We start from the raw sequence: 27,500 nt of genomic DNA, 5'->3' as shown, positions 1-27,500 counted from the left end.
ATGTATGTATATATATGTATATATGTATGTATATATATGTATATGTATGTATATATATGTATGTATATGTATGTATATATATGTATGTATATGTATGTATATATATGTATGTATATGTATGTATATATATGTATGTATATGTATGTATATATGTATGTATATATATGTATATATGTATATATATATATATATGTATGTGTATATATATGTATACATATATGTATATATATGTGTGTATATATGTATATGTATGTATATATGTGTGTATACATATATGTATGTTTATGTATGTATATGTATGTATATATATGTATATATATGTATATGTATGTATATATATGTATATGTATATATATATGTATATATGTATGTATATATATGTATATATGTATGTATATATGTATGTGTGTATATATATGTGTACATATATGTATATATATATGTGTGTGTATATATGTATATGAATGTATATATGTGTGTGTGTGTGTATATATATATATATATATATATATATATATATATATATATTTATATGAATATATATAAAATGTTATAACTTCCAAATTAGTTTACATGGAAGACAACTTGGCAATCATTATTCACTTTAGCATTCTTAGTTTAATCCAAATTTGACAGACATGGCATATACATACATGCCATACTTTATTAATTGTTTTTACACATAGATGGCTACACTTGTACTAGTCGCCTGTTTACCCTTTTCCTTGATTTTCGAAAATATTTTACGTTGTCTTATATTGCTGTTACTAATGCCTATAACATTATAGTAATTATAATGTCTGTAATAAAATTAACACCAGCGATATTCATAGCATTAGTAAAAACAAAAAAAAAGTTTTTCCTGACAATTCAAGGAAAGGCAAAATCTGGTCGGGTCACAAGATCTATTAATTGTCTCCTTTGTGGCTAAGAACTAGCAGAGCCATCTATGTGCAGAGACAAAAAAAGATAAATATAAATTGAACACAGCATTTTCCTAGTGGCACTGAGTGAAACATAATTATTTTTTCTCTTTTCAGTGAATGAATATAGATATAGTGTTATTTCTTATCAAAAACAGTAATATCTAAGCATTTAGGATTTATCAGCTAGATAATGAAAAGTCAAAATTTAAGCTGCATTCCTCTCACCAGGCTCAAGCCCCAGATGATCTCTCAGTGAGACGAGGGGATTGGATATATGCCGACCTCACCAATCAGACAGTGGATGGTTGGTTATGGGCATATGCGCCGAAGACTCGCAAATATGGCTTCATACCCAAAGCATATGCACGTCCTCCAGCCATGACCTCTTTATAGGATTGCAGCAAGTATAATTTTTGTTTTGTGCAACTCAATGTGCATGTGTGTGTCTCTCTCTTTCCACTGGGTAAGGCCAGAGCTAGGACATTATTAAGGGTACCCAGTGTACTAAAGGAACTAAGATTCCTTTTGTGCATGTGTGTCATGTCAGTGTTACTGTCTCAGTGATTTCTGTACTAAAGAATGTGTTGGTCCATGTTTGTGAAGTCATACTATATGTAACTGAGATTGTTATTGATTTAGAAGGGATGTAGAGTTATAGATGTGAAGGCTTTCAGTTGTATGTGTGTATTTTTTCATCTGTGTTTATTTTTTTTTAAATGTGTGTATGCTTTTACATATGTTTTCTTGTCAGGTGTGTGCATGTGTTTGCATATGTGTATGCATGTAGATTTGTATGTTTTTGCTATATTCATTATATATACACCTTTTTTTCATATGTTTGCCTTTTATTGTCCTCTATATCCACTTTTTGATTTGGAATTATAGTGCTTTAGTGTACTATTTTGTGGATGGAAAGTATTGTTTGTCTGTAAGGTGTTAGAGTACAGAGATCTATTTGTTATTCCAGTGTATGTAAGGCTGTATAGAAATTTGTTATTTTTGAAGTAAGCTTTACTGGTACTGAAAGAATTTCTACCTGTTTTAGAAAAAAAAGTTTTTGTTTTGATAGTTTTTATGGATAGAGACATTTATTTTTATTTTCTATTTTTGGCCTTATAAGGGCAGGTGCCAAATGATTGTTTTTTTTATTGTGTTGCTGACCAACAAACTGGATTGTTACTCTTAAGCTTTATTACATAAAGAAAAAAGAGTCCTCAGAAACCTCAAGAAGGTAGTGATGGGGACAGTTTTACTCAGATTCTCTTCAGAAGATTGGTTCTCTGTAACTGTAAATGGACTGAAAAGTCAAGTGGAACAGTTTTATTTTGTATTTGCCAGAGCTCCTCAACCTCCTCTCCTCTCCATCATTGATGTCATTATCTTTGGCTGATGTCTTAATCAAGAAAGACAAACAGACTTTTCTGACATGCCTGTCTACCAGAAAGTTAGCATCATTACCTTTTGGCATTAATCATTATGGTATTAAGCTATAGAAAATATGGGCAGATGTATTTTATCTCCCAAGAAATTTTTGTTACATTCATGCTAGGTTGATATACATTCTGTGGAAATCACCATTACTTCATGTTTTCCTATGAGTGCACTAAAGGTCTCCATTACAGTTTAACAATAGTTGTTTTGTCTCCTAATCTGCTATGAATAGTATCTGTCAACCCTTAATCCATTGGATCTGGATACGTGGTGGCCTGTGCATTGACGAAGATCCAGGCAATAGTCTTACCTGGGTGTGTAGCTTGTAGGCCTGGCCCATATGAACACTCATGTACAGTATCAAGATTCCTTGCCTCCTCTTTGCAATTGTACTATGTTTTTGGCTGTAAAAGCATTTTTTGCAGTTTTACCATTTTCCAAGGTCTACATTTGTCATTTGTTATGTTATGCTGTATCAAGATGGTAATAGACTGTTTTCCTTAAGCAGACTCCATAAGTAACGGTGTTATTTGTATCATCTTTCTATATTTTTGTATTATTCAGTTTTGTGTAACATACCCTGTGCTGTCATTGTCATGGTGGGTAGGAATGGAATCCTGAGCATGGAAACACTCCTCCCTGGAGCCAGCCTCATCTTAGGAATAGCTCATATATGTAGCATTCCTACCTTGTTTACTGGTAGAAATGATGCAAGTGCAAATCATCCTCTAAGATCATTGTGCATTCATGAACATTGTCCTTTCCCATCACCTAGCCCCTTGGCCATATTTTTCACGAAGGCATGTTCCTGTCACCTGGGCCCTCAGCCAGATTTTTTTCATGACATGACAGTCATGTCACTGGATCCAGTTGGTTGATTTATATAAGGAAGAAAATGTAAGCAGGTGTTCTCAGACTATGTACTTCTTTTAAAATATGTAATTAAATAGATAGAATATAAACAAAACATTTAGAAAATATTATCTTATCTGCCTTATTATTTGTACATTTTACATTGGAGTCTCTTGAAACTTTGAACTTAGCTTTGTGACTCCTGGTTGGGAGCAGTCTAATAAATCTTTGTCTATTATGTCGTCACAGCTCGTGCATGAAACAAGCTCCGGGCATTAAGCTTACTTGAGTGGCATCTCCCCCAGGTGTGTGGCTTGTAGGCCCAGCCTACACAGACACCCATGTGTGGTATCAAGACTCCTTGCCTCCTCTTTGCAATGCTATTATACATAACAGTTTTTTGCTACTTGGCCATATTCCAAGGTTTATATTTGTCATTTGTTAAGCTGTATCAAGATAACAGTTGACTTTTTCTTGTCAATTTTTTTATGGCATTTAAATTCCTAAATGCCCACTGACTCAAAGCTTCCTCCAAGAACTCTGTGCACTCATCGCACTATGTGTCCATCACCAGCCACTTGGTAACAATAAGACATGACATGTCATTCTGAGCATCTTGGCCCACTGCCAATTTTTTTCCTTGATGTGAAGCTCACATCTCCCAAATCCAATGGAGGGATTATAGATGGGAGAGATAACTGGCTAGCTAAGTATTAGATGGAAATATATGCACTGTAGACTATCCACTTATGCTTTGAAGGAGCCTTGACAAATAGTAATTTATGCTGTTTTAAGAGTAATAACAAGATATCTTTGTCACTGTAAATATCCATGAAATGCTTTTCAGGAGGAGCAGCAGCAAATGCTGTAAGAATTTATGTTTGAACACAAATTTTTGTTGCCATATTTTGTTTTGCTTTCAACAAGATATTGCATATATTTTCTTTAAAATATTTGTTTGTGTAATGTGCTTTTTGTCTTGAGCATTTTCAAAGTGCCTTAAATACCAATGATATTATCAGTTGACTTGTAATATGTAGATTTCAGTGGTATTATTCATTTTATAGATGCTATTGGAGGCATTGTTGATAGTGTTTTAATTTGAATGTTTCTTACATGGCAGTTATTGTTAAATAAGATAGAATTACAAGGCTTGCCATAAGTGAAATGTGTGTATATATGTATGTTCTGTAGAAACAGAGGAGGTAATATGTATTTTTCTGCATTCTTATGATTAAGATTCCATATATTTTTGTGTATTTCATGATAAAAGTGCTGCAATTGTAAATATTGCTATATAGTAGACTTCTTGTAAACCAGAATTTTTTCTTTATATTTCAGTTTTAAAGATTTACACATTCAATGGATCACTTGATATGGAACTGTCCTGATGCATAATGTAGAGATTTAGCCAATAAGCTGAAAGATGAGATGAGTGTTGTTATCACACGCAAATTTTATTCAGTAAATTTAGAGTCATTATACTGAAGAAAGGCTGTTAGAGTGTGCATTCTTTGCTATATATGTACATATCTTGTCTTTTTAGTGTATGAATTAGTATTCATTTTTTTACTTTACCACAAGTTATATGATCAAAGGTATGTTATATTCCTAAATTATTAGTTCTTGGCTTATTTGAGATGGCTGAACTTGGGTTAAAATGGATATCATATTCCATGATTTTAACTTGGTTGTTTCAGTTGGCATGATGAGCAAGAAATAATAGGTGCATGGGATAGGGTTGAAAGGCTTGGATTTGAGTGCCAGATATTGTGGCATTATGTGACCCTCTTTCACTCACTTTTTTAAAGACTTCCCACTACTAAGATATATAGAAAATGTTATTACAGCCATTATCTGCAAATGAAATATGTTATAAGGTAGAATACTTTTGATAGGAGAAGAGTTACATCAGTATTGGCAAAAAAAAAAAAAAAATAAATAAACATCAGGTTATTCATGTAATATTGCATAATGACCTCCTGTAAAGATCTGAGAGAAAGAGGGCAGTTCTTTACCTACATACCTCAGTTTTTTTTTTCTGGAAAATAATGTATTACAGAAACCTGCCTCTGTTAATTTTGTTCATTTGGGATCAGAAATAAGCTTTATGTATTTATTAAAGCTCAAGACCTAATGTGGGAGGTAAGGGGACAGGATTAATGCTATAGTGTAATATGATACCATTTGAGGCTTCAATTGGCCAGAATTTTTTATTTAGATTGGAAGCCTAGGAATTAGCAGAATCATCAAATGAGGCTGAGGGGAGGAATTGGACATTGGGGCTACTCCCATATAGATGGAATGTCATAGATTTCAGGACCATCGTTTTAGAGACAGGTGGGAATATGAGAAGAAATTGGGGAACTTCATCTTATGTGGATTCTGGAGTAGTTATTCACACAAACTTTTGATTTATTATAAAGGTTTTTAGAAGTCATCATGAGGTTTTCCTTTTTTTTTCCTTCTTTTTCCCTTCATATCTTCTTTTTTCTTTCTTTTCCCTTCCATGATTTTTTCTTATTATTCCTTTTCTATGAAATTTTGACAGTGCTGTCAGACTATATACATTAAAAGAGGGGTTATTATTTTATTGAGGTAATACTATTTATTGAGGTAATACTATATCAGGGTCCACATTATATTCTCTCTTCATTATTATGTCACAAGTTTTAAAAGTAATATTGCTTTAATTTTGCACAATGTCCAAAAATGAGTATTCTCACGTAACTGGAGAGGTGTCTTGTATTATAGGTTTAATGTCACTTCCTTGTTGCCAAAGCAGTTTATATTCTGTATTCTGACTTTCCTGCTCTTGTAGTTAAATATATTGATTATCTTTTATATTTTTCCAATAACTTTATATTTAACAGTCATTTTTTGTGGAAAAAAATCTGTTATGATGCCCATAAGTAATTGTTTTCCCTTTTTTTTTCTTTTTTAAGTGTAAGTGAGTGTGTGTGCATGTGTGTATGCGTGCATATATCTACATGCACAAGCAAAAATGTGTGTGTGTGTTTGCATATATTTTTGTTTGTGTTTTTGTTTTCTTTTCTTTGGTTTACATGCTTGTATGCACATTCCTCCAGATTATTTGATATAATCTATAACATTACTGGAATTCATTAAAAAGAACATTCTGTGTTTCAAATTCTGTTCTTTATTGTTAACATGTGACTCATAACTTGGTCTCTATTTTCCTATGTGGATGTAACATAAAAATGTGTATCATTGTGATGGATGATAGGATAGTGTTTTTTTTATTTTATTTATGTTCTAAGGTGGCTCATGTTTCATACTTTTTTGTTCTTACAGTATTTATTAAGTTTGTTGTGAATGTTTTCAATATTTATTTTACCTTTAATTTAATAGTTTGTTTCATGACTACTGACAATGTTTTTTTTTTCTGTTTTTTTTAATTCATCACAGTATCATTGCTCATATAATAATTTCCACTTTGTATATACTTTTTATCATTGAAATACATTACTACTATATATCTGTGTATCTTTGGCCTTCTGATCAACTTCATTCTGCAATAGGTCTCCAACGTTAAGAGGCAGTTTTTTGTTCAATATATTTAACCCATTGCCGAAAAGTGATTTCCAATACGCAAGCCCTCTCTCCCAGGTTGTATTCATAGTGGCCTGGGCCATGTGTGTCATGACTGTACATCCCCCTGGAAAATGGCACTGTCTGTATGTATGCACGTGCCACCTGGAATATAGTCCAGGCATGCCATGGCATGTACATACATGCCACCCGGTGGGAAAGGGTTAATAAAAAATCTTCGGTGTGGTAATTTTTGTAACACAAGAACAGTCAAAAAATAATTCTTTTAGTGAATCAAGATGCAATATCAATACATACTGCTGTTTATGTCTCATAAAACAAAAATCTTGATTCTTCAGTTGAACCAGGTTCCTTATTTACTTCCCCATCCCCTTCCCTTGTCCAATTTCTAAGGTGTTGAAAGGATGAAAGGCTGATTTTGTACCAGTCATGAACAGCCTCAAAGAGCCATGGGTACAGTATTCCTTTGGTTAATTGTCTAGCCCTTACCCCTCGTGGAGACCCTAAAGGGTGGACCTTTTATCTTGCATGTGTATTTCAGGTCTTCCATAGCCAGCAATGAAGATTTTTTACCCTTATAAGGGCCACTGGGGCTTGCCCTTCTTGATAAAGGGCTATAACCATTGCTGCTACATCCCCCTCATCAACACTTGCTGTCAACTTAACCCATCTCAAATCATCTAACCAGGTTACAACGCAACCTCCAAAAGATACCCTTTCCACAACTTCAATATTCTTGACCCCATTCTTTACACAATTGTCTCCATTTCCCACATCCTCCTCCCTGATTAAAACTCTTCAACCTTATTACCCTCCCCCTCACAGCACTACCTCACTCCACACCACTCCCTCTTCTTTCCATCCTCGCCCCTCTACAATTCCCATCTCGACAAACCTTTTGAGTATTCTGTTTAGCCCAGGTAAATGGAATAAATTTTTTGTGATTCCCCTACAACCCCTTATTCTGACAATACCCTACTCTTCCAACAATGCCTCCAAAAACAAGTAGTTAAAGTTTCCTCCTGCAGGCCATCTATATCGTTCATGAACTTGTCAGAGTTACATCAAAGTCCTAAGCCCATGCACTGTCTACCCTGTTTGACCTCACTGATAAATCTATTCCTGCCAATGCCCACTCCTCCCTTAATACTTATACCAGAACTGTTTCCACCTTCCCAGCTGAGTGCTCTGTCCATGACATGGATTGGCCAGACTGTGAAGATGACCTACTAGCCAGCCTCACTGACTATGATGCAGTATCAGTACAGTGCTACACTATCCCACCCAGAGGCCACCACAAGTCCCACATCAATATTGCTAAGATTACCTTTTGTAGACATGTCCTTCCCCATAAGGTCTACATCGGCAGAGAATCTTTCCTTGTCAGACCATATTGACCCCCTCCATCAATGCCAGAAATATTGCATTTTGGCCACCCTGCACAGCACTGTCATTCCACAGCTCGTTACCCTTTATGTGCCCAGCCTGGCCCTGACTGTTCAGATTGCCCTGCACAATCACATAGAAGTGATAATTACGGTGGCCCCCATAATGTATTTTATAGGAACTGTCCTGCCTACAAGTTGGATACATAGCTGGCCTTGCTCTAAGAGAGGCCAGACTGGAAGCACACCAATGAGGTTTTTCTATAACTCTGCCCTCCAGTACTATCTATAGTTACACTCCTCTCCCCTCTACCCAAACTGTCTCTACCTCTTCTCCCTACTCCTCACCTTCCAACCTCTATTCCTCTTATCTCCCATTCAAGTCCTTTTTCTATTCAAAATTAAGATACTACAATATCCACAACTCTCCTAGGTCTCCTGCTTCTTGGCTGACATATCACATCAGACAAGCTCAGCATTCCACCCCATTTTCACCTACTATATCCACTCATACACATACATCTCCCCAAATACCCATCTCCTTTTCACCTCCCCATAAAAAATCCTTTGTTTCCCAAACCTTCCTCTCAACTCCCCTCCAGAAACCCTTGAGGACATCCGAAACTTCCTAACCGTGACCCAAGAGAATGCTCCTCTCTCTCAACCATCCTCCAATTCCTCTACTCCTATTCCATCTACATTCAAAGTGACTGCCGACATCCATCCTCCTCCTCAGATTTTGTATCATCCCCTCACTCTCTACCTGCCTCCTCCATACTTGTCCATCTTATAACACTTAAAACCCCCCTTACAAACCATTATACCTTGCACAGTTATTCACATTTTACTCCACTGCTGGATCACAGTTGTTTTGATTTACTTATCCCCTTCCTTCCCAATTGACTTTATATCCTTTGAAACCTTACTTTCTTATTTACAACCACCTTTCCTGGTAGTTGGAGATTTAAATTGTCGCCATACTCTTTGGGGTGACTCCACTATTACTTCCTGAGGTCGCTCCATAGAACACTTTCTCTTAAAACTGATCTTATCCTCCTAAATTCAAATCACCCCATTACTTTTGACGTGTGTACCCATAACCTATACAGCCATTCCCCGAACTTCCCAACTTTACACACTTCAAAATACATCCCACGGTGAAACTCAGATTGTACCAAAGTGATTCGGTTGAAGTGTGTAGCTTGGAACAGCTAGCGATACAAGAGAGGCACCCCCAGTCAATTAACAGCCATCGTATCATATAATAAGGCATCAGCTCATCTTCGTTGTACAATATAAAACTCCATCACAAACAGCTTTGTAAAACTATTTCCTCCATAAAATCATTACACCTGTTTCTGCAGTCTGGAGGTGGATCCATAAACAGCCTCATCCTGCCTCCGATCCATAAATAACCTCATCCTGCCCCCGTCCTCCATATGTGAAATACCCTTACTCCCGGACCCTCTTCAAGGAGTTACCCCCCCCAATCCTTTGCCCGTTGTTGTCGTGGGGGGGCTTAGGAGACGAAGACTGAGACCCAGTGATGGGGAACTCCTCAACCTTGGGACTCAGCCATCGACTCAACTAATTTTGCATAGTCTTTTTTCCCACTCATACTTTTCGTTTCAGTTTCTTCACCAATCCCTTCTACTATCCACCTCCTAAGGTGTGAGAGCCGTGCTGAAAGGATGAAAGGCTGACTTTATGTCAGTCCTGAATGGCCTGAGGGAACCATGGGCACGGTATACCCCTGCCATACCTGGCCCTTACTCCTCAAGGGGACCCTGAGGGGTGGACTATTTTTTTGCCCAACATACTCAGGCTTATCTTGGCCAATAATGAAGACGTAATCCCCATTCTTAGGGGCAATGAGGCTTGCCCCTTTATCAAATAGCCCCAATCCCAGCTCTCCTTTGACCACGGCTCCGAACACTGCAACAACTCCCCCATCATCAATGCATACTAGTACAGTATCAACCCTAATCAACAACCAACCCCCAGGAGACATTTCTACCCTCCCAACATGCTCAACTTCAACACCTTTACTCCCACAACCTTCTTCATCAACCACCCCATCTCCCCTTATTACTACCTTACAACCTTATTGCCCACCTCCCCATAACACTACCCCCCTCAACACTACTTCCTCCTCCACACGTCCCCCACTTCTACTACCCCCACCTCTACAAGAATCCTGAATACTCTATTTAGCCCAGCCAAATGGGACCGATTTTTCGTGATCCCTCCCACAGCTCCCTACTCTCAAAACACCCTCCTCTTCCAACAATGCCTCCAAAAACAAGTAGGCAAAGTCTCTTTCCGTAGCCGACCCGACCACTCCCGTCTCGTCACAGTAACAACTGAAAACCAAGCTATAGCATTAACAAAACTAACTGATCTATGTGGTAATCCCATCCCTACAGAACCTCATCCAACCCTCAATACTTGCACCGGAACTGTCTCTATCTCCCCAACAGATTGCCCAATCTATGACAAAGAATGGTCAGATTGTGGAGAGGACTTACTCGCTTGTCTCACAGACTATGATGCAACATATGTACAATGCTACTCCATTCCTCCCAGAGGAAATCGTAAGAAATCCATCAACATTGCCAAAATTACTTTCCGTAGACATGACCTTCCCTTTAATGTTTACATAGGTGGGGAATCCCTACCTGTCCGACCATACCAACCTCCTCCTCGTCAGTGCCAAAATTGTTGGCGTTTAGGACACCCAGCCAAACACTGTCATTCCACAGCCAAATGCCCGCTATGTGCCCAACCTGGCCATACTCGATCAAACTGCTCTGCACAATCACGCACATGTGCAAACTGTGGCGGCCCCCATAATGTATTTTAAAGAGGCTGCCCCACCTACAAATTTGAGTCTGAGGTAGCAACTCTCAGATTCAGACTTGGACTCACTCTACGTGAAGCCAGACAGGAAGCACGTCGACGAGGCTTTTCTCTTACCCCCTACTACAGTATTGTCGCTCACTCTGCCAATCCCCCTACCTCCCAAGCTCCTACACCCTCTCCTAAACCCAACCCCCCTCCATCTAACTTCCCCTCTTCTAACTCCTACCTTCCCCAGTCAAATTATTTTGCCATCCTAAACCCAGACACTCCAATCTCTACCCAATCAAATTCTTTTGCCATCCTAAATCCAGACACCCCACTCTCTACTACAGCCCCAACACCTTCCCCTCTCCCTCCCCGCACTACCCGCAGCAGACAGAATAAACGTTCCACCCCCTCTTCCCCTACCTCACAATCACCTCTACCTTCCTTTGCCCCTATTTTTCAGACACCAGACTTCTCTTCCCCCCCCCTCACAAGAAAACCTTTATCTCACAAAACTCCCCAACCAACTCCACTACAGAAACTCTTGAAGATATCCAGAACTACATAATCGAGTCCCAAACTAATACTCATCCACCTTCAAATTCTACAACTCCCGCTCCCTCCACACTCAAAGTGACTGCCGATATCCATCCTCCTCCTACTCATATTCTCCCTACACCCAATCCTCCTACCCCATCCCAACAAAACCCATTCCCCCTGACTCCAGCCCCACCTATATTAACACTCCCACTATCCCCTCTATCCCTTCCACTCCCTCCTGGATACACACGTGAAACCCTCATGTCACAAGTACCATCTTCCCCAGACCCTCTACCTCCCGACACCCCTCCTGATACAACACCACCTCCCCAACCTCATTCTTTATCGCACCCTCTTTCACCTTCCCCTTCAAATTCTCCAACACGCACTGCAATCTTTGCCACTAAATCAACGAAAGTATAACTATCCTTCATTGGAACATTCGCGGTTTCCGAATGTTCCTCTTCAGTCCCACATATTCTATTGTCATGCCCACGTCCTTCCTACATAGACATCCCAACTTATCAGACATCCTTACAGAATCTCACTCTTTCTGCTTTGACAACCTGTTTTCCTTCCTCAAACGCATATATATCCTTCACTTGATCTAACCCCTTTACATTACCTCATCCGACCCTAACCCATTCACTCACCAATTCCTTAACCCAGCTTTAACAACTAATCATTAACCCAACCATCCTTCACTAACATTAACTATAGTGCTATATGACCTTAGATGTCTAGCACATTTATTTTGCTTTTAACCATTAACCATTAACCATTAACCATTCAAGGAGTTACTGAACTTGAAGTCTCCTCACTTCTCTTCCATAATATCCGACAAAAAGCGCACTCATATCCCCTGCTCCCTGTCCCCTACAGAATCTTATAATGCCCCTTTCTCTTCTGAAATCTATTATGCATTACAGCCATACCACAACACTTACCAAGGCCCAGATGGTATTACCGTGTGTTATAATACCTACCATCTTGTCATTCCTCTTACCAATTTTCAATAATGTATAGGCAACCAGAAGCTTCCCTTCCAACTGGTGTTAAGCCTTAAAACCAAACAAACCCGGTACCCTTCCTCAAGTCTACCGCCCCATATTACTTACAAGCTGCCTATGCAAGCTACTGTAAAGGATGGTTAACATGTGAGTAATGTGGTACCTGGTACTCTTCAAATCAGTCTGGTTTTTGTTGCGACCGAAGCACAGCTGATCCTCTTGCCTATTTTGAGATTCAAACCACATCAGCATTTGCTCGCCGCAATTCAGAATTAGATGTCTCCTTCAGTCTAGAATAGGCATATGGCACCATATCCTTCAACAAGTATATCCCAAGGCATACACAGAAGCATGGGTGTTTTCATAAAGTCCTTTCTTTCTGATTGCACTCGTCAGATTTCCGTTTTCCCCTTCTCTTCTTTCCCTCACTTTGAAGGTGTCTCACAAGACAGTGTACTCAGCACCACATCATTGCTGTAAATGGATTAGTTACAGCTCTACCACCAAGTATCAGGTCATCATGTAGATGATTTAACCATCAATGCATCTGGACCCTTTCATACCTCCTCTCCGTCAGCTTCTCCAATCTGTTAAAACACCAACCCACACTTGCCTCTAAAAACCATCCAATTCTGTCCTTCAGGCAAGTTCCTAGGTGTCACTTTTGACTCCAAACTGTCTCGGTAAGATCCAACTCCTGCAGACTCACTCACATATATTCTGGGTCTCAGACCGCAAAATACTCCTCCATCTCCATATTACCCTAATCCTTTCCACCCTTGATTATGGGTCATATATATTCTTCTGCCTGTGTCTCACTTCTCACTCACCTTGACAAAACCATCATTGCGGTATCCGTTTAGCACTTCCGACCCACTTTCGTTGAGAGCTTACAGTATATACCGAATTGGGCTAACCATTCTTTTATCGACATCGCGCCCTTTTGTCTCTAAGAATCTGTGCTCGATTTCACCAATTTTTACTCTCCATCTATCTGTCTCTCAATCACTTAGTATCAGGTCATCATGTAGATGATTTAACCATCAATGCATCTGACCCTTTCATACCTCCTCTCCGTCAGCTTCTCCAATCTGTTAAAACACCAACCACTACTTGGGCCACAAAAAAACGGCTTTCAATTTTCTTCCTCTAAAACCTTTTCCATCCTCTTTTCTCAATTACATATAGGCCCCCAACCTTCACTCTTTCTATATTATGATCCCATCCAATTCTGTCCTTCAGGCAAGTTCCTAGGTGTCACTTTTGACTCCAAACTGTCTCGGTAAGATCCAACTCCTGCAGACTCACTCACATATATTCTGGGTCTCAGACCGCAAAATACTCCTCCATCTCCATATTACCCTAATCCTTTCCACCCTTGATTATGGGTCATATATATTCTTCTGCCTGTGTCTCACTTCTCACTCACCTTGACAAAACCATCATTGCGGTATCCGTTTAGCACTTCCGACCCACTTTCGTTGAGAGCTTACAGTATATACCGAATTGGGCTAACCATTCTTTTATCGACATCGCGCCCTTTTGTCTCTAAGAATCTGTGCTCGATTTCACCAATTTTTACTCTCCATCTATCTGTCTCTCAATCACTTCTTCATAACTTCTCCTCCTCTCCACATTTACCTAACCCTTTCCCTGTTCATATGGATGCTCTGCTTTTCTATTTACCCCCTTCCTCATCTCCAATCCCTTCCTCTTTCTGCTAATCTTTCCCTCCATGGTTAATGCCCTCCTGTAATTACTCTTGTTTTTCCTGATTCACCCAACTGAAAAACCCAGTACCCATGTCTATACAGATGGCTCCAAATCCATCTCTGGTACTGGTTTCGCCATAGTCTTTCCTTCTTATACATACAACTTTCCCCTTTCCCCTGAATCGAGCGTCCTTACAACAGAACTATCTGCTATCCTCTTCGCTTTACAACGCATGTTTTCGATCTCTTCGTCATCCTTCACCATCTTAACCGGCTCATAAAACTCGATATCACTTATACAGTCCAAACACCTTTTCAGCCCTATAGTCCGTAAGATACAAGACCAGTTGTTTTATCTTTCTACACAACAGAAATCAGTTAAGTTTTGCTGGATTCTCAGCCATGTCAGGATCCCCTGCAATAACAAGCTGATGGCTTGGCATGCTCTGCCTTCTTGTCCAGAACCCACCAACCCTATTTTTCACCGGCTACTACCCCCGTTTCAAAACTTTTCTCTATAACCGCTGGGAATCTTTCTGGTTAGGACTGACACCAATAAATTGCAAACCATACATCTCTCCATCTCTCCTTGGGCAGCCCCATACCACCAGAATAGACGTTGGGAAAATGCTCTTCCTTACACTCATAAATATCCTTCTTATAATGCCATATGATGTTGAAATCTAATACATTATGTTCTAATAAAGAACCCCTTTCACTACAATACTTTACCACCGTGCTATATGACCTTTGATGTCTAGCACATTTATTTGTTTAAACCATTAACCATTAACTCTATTTACGTAAATAACTACCCTAGCTCCACAGCTACTCATGTTACAAGAAGGGGCCATGTCAGATGCTGTCATAACTGGGGGAGTGAGTAAAAATAGATAGCTGTGTTACATATAATTGTACTCTTGTTGCCAGAAAATGGAATAGCTTGTTGCATGTGCTTCTAAATACACAGTGTAAAACTTTTGCATAATATTGAAGCATGAGTGTCCTGTTGAGAGAGGGAAAAAAATGTACAGTGTATATACAGGAGAGCTAGTATTTTTGGCAAGATGACAGGGCGAATTTGCAGTCAAAAGGAGATATACTTGAATAAATAAGGTTGGGGTAGAACTATTTTGCAACTGAAAGTGACTGGTTTGCAGATATCAGGGGCGGGAAATATTATCCAATAGACACACACAACAACAAATATTTTATTCCAATGCTAAAATAGGACTAAGTGTCTGGGTTTTATGTGTTACTGGTTGGGCTGCAGCGAGGGTCAGCATTTCCAATAGACTTCAGCCTTCAGTAGTAGAGGTAGTTTAAGTCAATGTACTTCTAATGATATTGAATGAAACACTTACGTAACCTGTGTAACTCCACATTCCTTGGTGTTCTGCACGCTTCTGACACTCCTCTCCCCACCCACACCCATTACCCGTTGTCGTAGGGTGCTTAGGAGACGGAACGCTAGGGATCACCCCTTTCTTGAGACAGACCAGGACTCGACTAATTTTGCATGGTCTTCACTTCTTTCCCTTTCCTTTTCCTTCTCTTTGATAATCTCTTCTGCTATCCAATGAGAGCCGTGTCTAAATGATGAAAGGCTGACTTTGTGCCAGTCGTGAACAGGAATTATGGGTATTCCCCTGTTTAGTCGTCTAGCCATGAGATTCCACCGTTTTCTGTAATCCAGGCTTACCATAGTCAGTAATGAAGATTTTGTACCCCTCTTAGGGGCACTGAGGCTTGCACCTTCATCAAGAAGCCTGATTTTAATTCCCCCGGGTCCCTGCCCCCAGGTTCTCCTTTGATAACGAACACTTCTACCCCCTTTCCCCCAACTGCCACCTTAGTTCAGTCCAAGTCACCCACCCAGATCATTATTCAACCCTCAGAAAACATTCCTCCTCTCCCAACATCCTCGACTCCATCTCCTCCCCCACAACTTTATTCATATACTGCCCCACTTCTTCGCAGTACTACTTCATTCAACACCACTCCCTCTTCTCCAAACCTTTAATCTATTTTGTTTAACACATCCTTCTACAGTCCCTTACTCTGACAAAACTCTCCTCTTCCAGCAATGCCTTCATGAACAAGTAGGCTAAGCTGCTTTCCACAGCTGCCCCAGTCCTCCCCATCTTGCCACAGTTATATCTGAATCCCAATATAAAGCATTATCTTCTATGATTGATTTCACTGGCAAACCCATTCATGATCAGCCCTATTCTTCCCTCAGTACTTGTACCGAAACTGTCTTTATCTCCCCAACAAACTGCAACAAGGATTGGTCAGACTGTAGAGAAGACTTATTCTGCCTCTGACTATAATGCAGTAGAATACAATGCTACACCATTGACCCTAGAAGCTGCCGTTAGTCCACCGATATTGCCAAGATTACTTTCTGACCTCCCTAATGATGCTTATATTAGCAGAAAGTCCATCCCTGTTCGGCCATATCAAACTGCCTCCTGTCAGTGTCAGGATTGCTCGCGTCTAGGCCACCTGCCAAACACTGCCACTCCACAGCCCGACCCCCTCTGTGTGCCCAACCTGGCCATGATCGATCAAACTGGTTTGCACAGTCATGCACATATGCCAATTGTAGTGATTCCCATAATATATTTTATAGGGGCTGCCCTACCTTCAAGTTTGAGTCTGAGGTGACAATTCTCAAATTCAAACTTGGCCCCAAAGTGAGGACAGATAGGAAGCACACAGACGAGTTTTTTTTTTTTTTTTATTACTCCTTACTCTACTGATGTTTGCCATTTCCCCTCCATCCCTAGATGTTTCTACATCCCCCAGTATCTCCTCCTCATCCCACTTCTAGCCCTCCCTCCTAGTCAAATTATTTTGCCATTCTAAATCTAAACACTCCAGTCTCTACTTCCTCGGTACCTACCCCTCCTCCACCTCTCTCGACTCATCACACAAGACAAGCTAAATGTTCCACCCCATCTCCTACCGCATTCTCTCCTACATCAGCCTCTTCATCTTCCCCTTAAACGTCTGTCTCCTCTTCTCCCCCTCATAAGAAAAGCCTTTGTTTCACAGACCTCTCCAACCAACTCCAACCAGCCAACCAACTCCAGAAACTCTCTAAGACATTCAAAACTATCTAATCATGAGAGAAGATAACATGCATATACCCCATATATCCGCCAATCTCTTTGCTAGCATTCCCTCTACGCTCAAAGTAACTGCCAACATCCATCCTCCTCCTTCCCTGGATTCCCTCCCTCCTGACATTTCTCCTGAAACTGTGATCTAATCGCCCCCTTTTCTCCTAATCCATACCTTTGGCAATTTTGATCTAATCACTGTTGTTAATCCCTTACTTCGCCCATTTACTCACCCTCTCAACCTTCACCCGTTTTTGTCCCTTTCAGTGCCAAACTATCCTGAACTGCTACATAGCATATTTAGTCAAATAACTGACACCTTTATCCTTTTCACTACTAAACCTTTCTATAGTGCTATATGATCTTTGATCTCTAGCACATTTATTTTTGTAGCCATTAATCATTGCTGACCCTCCTAATTTGTGTGAGTTCTACTCCATTCTTGCTTACGTTGTAGATAGCTGTCTTCGACGAGATATACACATTGCACTAGATGACGTTAGTACACTATCCAGCTGTAACGAAGTTAGCTATAAGAAGTCTGGTTTTAAAACTGATGCCACTGGTAAAACACTCCTTCAGGAATATGTGAAGTACTAGAGATTGAGGATTATTAGATCCTGATATCAGTGCTATAACCTGCATATCTAAACTTAATACACGGCTGCACGTAATTCAGCCATGGAGTCTGACCATGTCCTTGTCAACCCTTGTTGGGAGGTATTCCAGAAACGCAGGGCTTCCTGAAGTATAGAGGCCCGTAGTTCACTTTAAAACACACCATCTATCCAGTAACGGGAGGCTTTGAAGTGAAGGAAGATTGCGCTCTGGGGTTTGCCACCAACTGTTTCACAGTACTCGACAATCTGTAGCACGGTGCTTGATGCAGCTCAATAGTCAATTATCTCGCAAGTTTAACTAGAGGACTCTGCAAAGGAGAGACAAACTGCCTGAGGAGCCTGAAGACCATTTAGGAAATGACCTTTATCTTGCTTATCAAACCCTGGGAAAGGTAAACTTGTGGTCCGAACAAATTACTGCATTTCACTCGTCTCACGTCTCAGTGATAGGCCAAGGGATGTCACATACGTAGCTCATGTGACCCGCTGTACTCTTGAATGTTGTCTATGGCCCATTTGCTGGTCCAATTGTACCGTTGCGTGATTTCACTACTTACATTTCTTTTGACACGTCAGCTACAACTATGTAATAAAAGGAAAAGAGAAAGTGGTGTATTGCCAGTGAATCTACAAAGAGATAATGATAGCGATGATATTACTGTAAGTCTTGCTTTTAAAATCTAAGGATGTAATTTCTCGATTTTTTCAAACTTAGATATTAGAGACGAAATCATTAAGAAAGATTTATGATTTTTACCTTACACTTTTCAAGGCTGTTTCGGTTTATGAAAAAAGAGAAACGATGATGTATTAGCTTCTTTTAATATATTTTGCAAGTTCTGCTCAACGTTCATTAATTTAGGGAACACACACACACACACACACACACACACACACACACACACACATTTATATATATATATATATATATTTTTTTTTTTTTTTTTTTTTTTTATATGTATGTTAAAACCCAATATGCAGTATCACGCTTCGCTGGAAGGAAGAACATGAACCCACATATGTCTTACTTGGTCCAAAGATAACATAAAAGAAAACTGAAAGACCGACAAAGATATTTATTTTCGGGATAATAATTTCTACGTAGCTTCATCAATTCTTGCAATACCAATCGGGAAAGCATAGTGTAAAATTTTAACATACGGATCAAAGATAGAATACAAGAAAATATCTTTATATCTTTCCAATGTTTTTTTTCGAAATAATGAGCAAATGCCTTGGACAGTTTATCCGCTGGGGTAGAATTTTGCTTGGCAGGGGGAGGGAGGTAAATTTATAGCAATGGAGCTGTTGCAATGAATATTGTTAAGCGGCGCACGAGGTCTAACTCATATCGTGTAGCGCCATTTTGAGAAAAGGTAAACTTTGACTCCATGAATCAAATTAGATTCCCCTGATAATACTTCAGGTTTTTTTCTCTTAAGCTTGGGAAAAACGACAGTAGTTATGATTTCTTTACGAAAGTTACTTTATGAAATATCTTTCCAATAATGTATATGTTGCGAATTCATACAGAGTGTTAAAGAGAACATTTCTGAGCTTTCATCACCATCTTCCGGGAGTGCTATCTAGATTTTGATAGCATGGATAAAAGAGAAAAAAAAAATGTACGATACAAATGGAAAAGAATGAAACGAAAAGTAATGGACAAGAAGTTAGAAAAAAAGAGAAGAATCCTGGTCTTGAAACCATTATATCGACGACATAAGATCACATCATTTCGAGACGCTGCCATATATCACGCTAAAAGTGTAGCTGGATCATTAAAAGTTTCCCGCCAATTATAAAAAGTGAAAGTCTCGCGCGGGTGAAAATAACGTGCACAGGTGAACGCTGTATGGCACTTGGTTTTAGATTGCCTCCGGGAAACTGTACGCCTGAAAGCATTATATATTTTTTTGTTCTTTATTTCTAATGTTTATTAGCACTAGTTTTTCTTTTTTTTTATGATGAGTGTATAGTGTGGCTATTATCGAGTCAGTCCATGGCCTTTGTGTGCCTCGTATTCTCCCCGTGGCTGTATAGTTTTACTTCATTTTATCATTTTCATTTTCACTTTCTCTGGCTGTCTATTTGTCTGTCAGTCTGCCAGTCTCAGGCTCCCTCCCTCCCTCTCTCTCTCTCTCTCGCTCTCTCTCTCTCCCTCTCTCTCTCTCTCTCTCTCTCTCTCTCTCTCTCTCTCTCTCTCTCTCTCTCTCTCTCTCTCTCTCTCTCTCTCTCTCTCTCTCTTTCTCTCTATATATGTATGTATTATAGATGTTTATTCATTCATATATACATATATATATTTATTTATATACATACATACATATATATGTATATATATATTTATATATGCGTGTGTGTGTATTTATACATATATGTATGCGTGTATGTACATATATATATGTATATATATATATGTATATGTAAATATATGTATTTATATACATATATACATACATATATGTATAGGTGCATATATGTCCGTAATATATCTATATGTATATATGTATATATGATATATATGTATATGTAGATATGTGTATATATATACATATATACATACACATTTGTATATATGCATATATATCCGTAATATATATATCTATCTACCTAACCATATATCAACTTGTACTCATATATTACGTTTACTAATTTCCCAACCATTACCTCCACCCGACTCTCCTACTGATCCTGGAAAAAAAGCTTTCACTCTCAAATGACATCCATCATTCCATTATGCTCGTACGTAATTGCCGCTCCTCATCCTCTGGCCAAATGACCATCTTTACGAGTAGTTACGAGTACGCCATAGTTCTGTTGTTTAACTTCACCCCTCCTCCCTCTCTTTCCCTCCTCCTTCCTCTCTCCCCTTCCCCCTCCTTTCTCTCTCGTTCCCTCCTCCTCCCTTCCCTCCCTTCCCTCCACCCTTCCCCCTTCCTCTCTCTCCTTCCTTCCTCCTCCCTCCTTTCCCCCTCCCCTCCCTTATTCCTCAAGACAAATACTTTCTCTCTTATATATGCAAAGCTTTCTAAAGGCTGCAAGAGTCTTCGTTTTTTTTTTTTTTTGTCATTTTTTTTATCTTTTAGAATTCAGACTGACTCGTTTTTTTTTTTTTTTTTTTTTTTTTTTTTTTGTTAAGGCAGAATTAAGGGTGAATTTATTAGTTTCATTTCACAACTCATTTATATATTTTAGCGGACGCATTAAGTCCCTATTTGTGGATTTTATTCTGCGTTTTACCGACTTTATACCGGTATTCTCTTTCAAATAACTAAAATAAAAGTTGTAATAAATTTTTTACAATTCTTCCCCCCCCCCCCCAATCTCTTTAACCTCTTTCAAGGTAAGTAAAACCTACAATTCTGTTTTTTTTTTTTTAATCCTCAGCACTTTCCAACCTGTTCCACTGAGGATGCATTGTTTTTTATCCTCAGGACCCCTAGGTTAAATAGTAAGTGGGTCAGTATAGAGAACGATTTGCACTTGATCATTGTTGGTTGTGTGTTTGTACCCTTATCGTGGCCAAAAGTTCTTGATAAAACTGTAATTATTTATTGATTTAAAAGAGAGAGAAAGAATTGCGAGAGTGAGGAGAAGAAGAAGAAGAATAGGAAGAAGAAGAGAGAGAGAGAGAGAGAGAGAGAGATAGAGAGAGAGAGAGAGAGAGAGAGAGAGAGAGAGAGAGAGAGAGAGAGAGAGAGAGAGAGAGAGAGAGAGAGAGAGAGAGAGAGAGAGAGAGAGAGAGAGAGAGAAAAAGAAAGAAAGAAAGAAAGAGAGAGAGAGAGAGAGAGAGAGAGAGCGAGAGAGAGAGCGAGAGAGAGAGAGAGAGAGAGTTATGATAAGAACATCATATATATTTCAATATTAAATAAACCCAACTTTACCACGACATTTTCCAAATAATCTGAAATCAAATTCACAATGGAAAGCTATCAAAATTTTGACTAAATAAGTCGCATCCACGAAATGCCTTGTGAATCGTCAAAGAGTGAATTATTTAATTTCCATCGCTGTCGTTAAGGACAACTCCAGTTTAATGAAATGCTCTGAAATGACAGGCTATAAAATTCCAGATATCCACCATCAGCAGTTTTCTTTAATGTGGGAAACTCTATTAGAAATACTCGTAAATCTAGCATTAATGACTGCATTGGTCAATCACTCTTCTAGCGAATCATGTAGTGATATTTGTTCAAGGGAAGTTGTATCAAATCAAGATGAAATTAGATGAACTGATAAACAAAGGCGATGAAAATGTAAAAAAAAAAAAAAAAAAAAAAAAAAAAAAAAAAAAAAAATGTCATCCAGACCACATGAAAAAGGAAACGAGTTTTTCCATGATTTCATCTAAGCCATTGATAATTTAAGAAAAGAGGGCAATTTGTACATCATTAACACCCTACTTAAGCGAATGTGAATGTGCTAGCAAGTCAACGCTAGAAAGCCAAAACAATGTTTAGCAATTTTACGCTAATGGCTCACAGAAAACGAAAACATTTCTCTCAACAGCAGCTGATGTAAAGTGCGTGTGTTTATCTGTCTGAGAGAGAAAGACAAAGAGAGAGAGATAGAGAGACACACAGAGAAACAGAGACAAGCACACACACACACACACACACACACACACACACACACACACACACACACACACACACACACACACATATATATTTTTGTGTATATATATCTATATATATATATATCTATATATATATCAGTGGTGGAATACGTTACTGCACACTTCACACAATATTGGTAACTACTAAGAGAAGTAATTGAATAAAAAAAAACGTTAAAGAATAATAACTTATAAACAGTTAACACAGTGTATGCCCGTAAACAACACGGGGCTGTGATTGAGTCTAAGCTGTATCGAATGCAGGTCCACTTGCCTAAATTACAAATAATTCCTGCACTTCACTCTTTTCCCATTCTTACAAGGACAATTGGTAATAAATTTGTTGAAAACGCATACATAATTTATTATGATATTTGTTATATGCATACTATTTCAGTGTGAGGGTATCACAGTGTTTGAGGGGACTGAACATGCTACACATATATCAACTCACATATTTACATATATAGTGTGTATATATAATATATATAGACATATCTATCTATCTATCTATCTATATATATACACATATATTTTTGCATGTTTGTACTTATAAACATAAGTATATGATTATAAATCTATCGATCTATCTATGTATGTATATATATATATATATATATATATATATATAAATATATATATATAAATTTATATATATATATATACATATACATACATACATACATACATGCATAGAGACAGAGAGAGATACAAAGAGAGAGAGAGAGAGAGAGAGAGAGAGAGAGAGAGAGAGAGAGAGAGAGAGAGAGAGAGAGAGAGAGAGAGAGAGAGAGAGAGAGAGACAGAGAGACAGAGACAGAGAGACAGAGAGAAAGAGAGAGACAGAGACAGAGAGAAGAGAGAGAGTTACCCTATTCATCATCATTAAGGAATTTCATACTTAACTTAATCTATATAAGAGAGAGAGAGAGAGAGTGACAATGAGAGAGAGAGATAAAGAGAGAGAGAGAGAGAGAGAGAGAGAGAGAGAGAGAGAGAGAGAGAGAGAGAGAGAGAGAGAGAGAGAGAGAATAAATAAAAACAGAACCCGTCACGTTTCACTGAACAGCCATAGGTGGTAACTTTCCCAGTTGTGATGAAGTTTTGTGTGAAGTTAAATGTGGTTTTGGTGTTAGTGATCATATGTTGGCAGTGGTTTTATTCACTGGATATCGACGCATGCACACAGATACATAAACACGTGTCATATATATTTACATTTACATATATATACACATATGTGTACGTGTGTATGTGTGTGTGTGTGTGTTAGTATGTACATGCATATCCTTGAAACTATGATGCTCTTCCTGATGTCATCCCTCCTCGGGCAAAGAAATTTGCAAGTGTATATATATATATATATGTATATATATGTATATATATATATGTATGTATGTATGTATGTACACACACACACACACACACACACACACGAAAAGTCTCCTTCACACGACCGACACGGAGGACGCACGCTCTGCTCCCTACGCGGGAAACCGACGGCGAGATTGAGCAATTAAAGGCAGGTAGAAAGCTCACGCCGCTGCCCACGGTTACGTATGAGTTTCTCCGTGGGTTCGTGGGCGGGCGGGCGGGCGGGCGGGCGAGCGACAAGACCAGCCACGGGTGACGAGCGCGAGGGAGGCCAGTTGGAAGGAGGGATTCGTTTCTGTGGCGGCCGAGATGTGGGATTTATTATGTGTATTTATTATTTTTTTTTTTTTTTAGTTTAGTTTGGTATAGTTTTTTTTTCTTTTTTCTTTTCTTTTCTTTTTTAAGTTTTTTTTCTTTCTTTTGTTCTAGTTTTTTATATTATATGTTTCTTTCTTTTATTTTATTTATTAAAATTATACTTTTCTTTCTTTTATTATAGTTTTTAAAATTATATTTTTCTTTCTTTTATTTTATTTGTTTTAATATGTTTCTTTCTTTTATTCTGTTTTTTTATTGTTCTCTTTCATTTTTTTAATCCTGTTTTCTTATCTTGTTCTTGTTTTCGTTCTCATTCTCGTTCTTGTTCTTGTCCTAATTCTTGATCTCGTTTATGTTTTTGTTCTAATTCTCGCTCTTGTTCTCAATCTTGTTCATATTCTTGTTCTTGTTCTCGAACTTGACCTTGTCAATTCTTTTCTCTTCTTAAAAAAAAAAAAAAAAAAAAAAAAAAAAAAAAAAAAAAAACATTATCATTTTTCTCTATATATCCTTGTAGATAGACAGTCCAAGAAGAAAAAAACCAGCCTATACACCTGTATCCCTCCACACAATTCAAATACAAAACTGACGTCTTTTTTCAGTTACAACCCCAAAACAACATCTGGCAGGAGTGATCTTGACCGAGCAAGTTGTCTGTCTGTGCAACTAATGCTTGTATTTGCCGCAGGAGGAAGAAAGCAGCCAATGTCCTCTTAAACTCGCTCCTGAGAAGAGATGAAAGAGGATGTGGGTTTAGAGAGAGGGAGAGGAGGGAGAGGAGGGAGGGAGGGACAGAGGGGGAGATAGATAAATAAATAGATGGATAGATAGATAGAGATAGAGAGATGGAGAAAGAGAGAGAGATGGAGAGAGAAGAGAGAGAGAGAGAGAGAGAGAGAGAGAGAGAGAGAGAGAGAGAGAGAGAGAGAGAGAGAGAGAGAGAGAGAGAGAGAGAGAATGAGAGAGAGAGAGAAAGAGAGAGATAAAGAAAGAGAGAGAGAGAGAGAGAGAGAGAGTGAGAAAGGGGAAGTAAGAAGAGAGTGAGGGGAGAAAATGAGAGGAAGAGTATATGTCAGTACGACAGTTTTTTATGACACAAAAATCTACGTTCACGTAGATCTTTGCGTCATTACTATTATGCTATTTTGTCTGTCTAATACTTTCAGTCTTTGTATCTGTTGCTCTCTCTCTCTCTCTCTCTCTCTCTCTCTCTCTCTCTCTCTCTCTCTCTCTCTCTCTTCTTCTTCTTCTTCTTCTTCTTCCCCTCCTCACTCACTCACTCACTCTCTCTCTCTCTCTCTCTCTCTCTCTCTCTCTCTCTCTCTCTCTCTCTCTCTCTCTCTCTCTCTCTCTCTCTCTCTCTCTCTCTCTCTCTCTCTCTCTCTCTCTCTCCCTCCCTCTCCCTCTCTTTCTCTCTCTCACACACACACAATTACATATCTATTCAACAAAATGTTATCCTGTCATACACCTACTAATTCATTTTTCTCAATTCCCTTTTTATTCTTTTTTATTACTTTCCTGTTATACTTTATCTAATAATTTCTCTTACCACCGAATCCATGGGAATTTTGTGCCCGGTAAAGAGTTCGTTAATGAAACATGCTAGATATTATCACAAAATTTTCACATCATTTACATATACTTAAACTTTCTAATATAAAAAAATCTCACAGAGTCATGTTTAACAGCAGTCATGTGATTACTGCGTATCTTCTGCTTTTTCTTCCTCTTTTTCTTCTTCTTTCGGTACTTGATGAAACTTGAGGCGAGGATTAGAAGATTATTCTCTTATTCTTGTCTTCTTCTCATTCTCTTCGTTGTCTCCTTCTTCTTCTTTTTTCTTTTTCCCCTTCTCCCTCTCTACTACGTCTCTTTCGTCTTCTTCCTCTCCTTCTTCTTTTTCTTCTTATCTTTTTCCCCTTTTCTTCTTCCTTTTCCTCCTCCTCCACCGTTTTTTATTGACTGGATGACATCGGAGAGATACAGCGTTCCTGTGTATGTGTGTGTGTGTGTGTGTGTGTGTAAGTGTTCATTTATGTTTGTGTGTAAGTGTAAGTGTACCGTATGTACACATTTTCCTACTTTCCTGGCAAATATGAACATCAAACAACCGTGAATGTTGCAGACTCACGCTGAATGAAGACACCTGAGCATCTGTTTTGTCTCGAGGCGAACGGACAAAAACCTGCAAATGATACAGACAATGGGAACAAGATTGTTTAAAATAGCATAATTTCCCCCATTCTGCGGTTCCTCTACTTCCTATGGTGCTTATTATCCTATTAAATTAATGTTCATCATACAAAAGGTAGAAAAAAAAGGAAAAAACACATGCTGTTGACATTAGATTATCACCATTAACATTTTATTTTTTTCGTAAATGTGTTTATTGTGAAGAGATGGCAATTTACCAGTGATGATTACGGGGAATGCCATTAAAATATATTAAAAGCATTTCAGATGTTCTTATTATGAAAATAATGGACCTATACGTTGTTCTACATTATTTAGAATCTGAACCCAATTGTGTTACAGAAATTAATATTTAGATTAAAAAAATATATTAAAACATAACCGTTTGAGGATAATGGTAAGTAGATGTGGATATTCCATGTTGAAGATAATTCAATTAAATAAATTCGAATGATCATATTGTCAATCAGCAAATATCATGCAATTCGTTTTTTTTTTTTTTCTAATTCATACGTACATTATCTCACTCGACATTGGTCCTCTCATGTTTTCTTCTTTACAGTCATGACCGCTTGTAACATCTGCTTGTCGAGTAGAACATTTTACAACACACGTTTAAGGTATTATATTCGCTTCTACACGACAGACGAAGCTCTCTCATAACAAGAAGAAAAGGCAATTGTTAACAAAAGACAGATAACCGTTTAGAAAAGTCACGTCTTCTAAGCATCATCTAGACAGGCTGTTACATTGGTATTCTTAGAAAATTTAACAATCTTAGACACAACAACAAAGAAAGTCAAATATTAATCGTGGCGAGCACGTGTTAACAGCCATATTGCCTGGTGGGAGAAAGTTTGCTCACAGTCTTCACTTTCACACTTTCCATGATCGATATTTGTCTTGTTTTGGTAATCAAATGCGGCCATATTCCTTCACGAATTTAATGAAAGTGTACCGTGCGTTC

The 27,500-nt window shown here is 38.4% G+C and overlaps 1 protein-coding gene across 3 annotated transcripts in view; it reads left to right on the top strand.

Moving 5' to 3' along the window:
- Positions 1-6,706, top strand: part of LOC125026529 (SH3 domain-containing protein Dlish-like) — an 18,467-nt gene extending 11,761 nt beyond the window's left edge. For all 3 annotated transcript variants that reach the window (XM_047615026.1, XM_047615025.1, XM_047615024.1), the window contains one exon: positions 1,155-6,706. In XM_047615026.1, the coding sequence (XP_047470982.1) occupies positions 1,155-1,319 (165 nt within the window). In that variant the 3' untranslated portion in view covers positions 1,320-6,706. The remainder of the gene's footprint in view (positions 1-1,154) is intronic.
- Positions 6,707-27,500: the final 20,794 nt, after the last annotated feature.

This window comes from Penaeus chinensis, chromosome 6, assembly GCF_019202785.1.
Source record: "Penaeus chinensis breed Huanghai No. 1 chromosome 6, ASM1920278v2, whole genome shotgun sequence".
Classification (NCBI taxonomy): Eukaryota; Metazoa; Arthropoda; class Malacostraca; order Decapoda; family Penaeidae; genus Penaeus; species Penaeus chinensis.
This window is presented reverse-complemented; position numbering and strand designations above follow the sequence as displayed.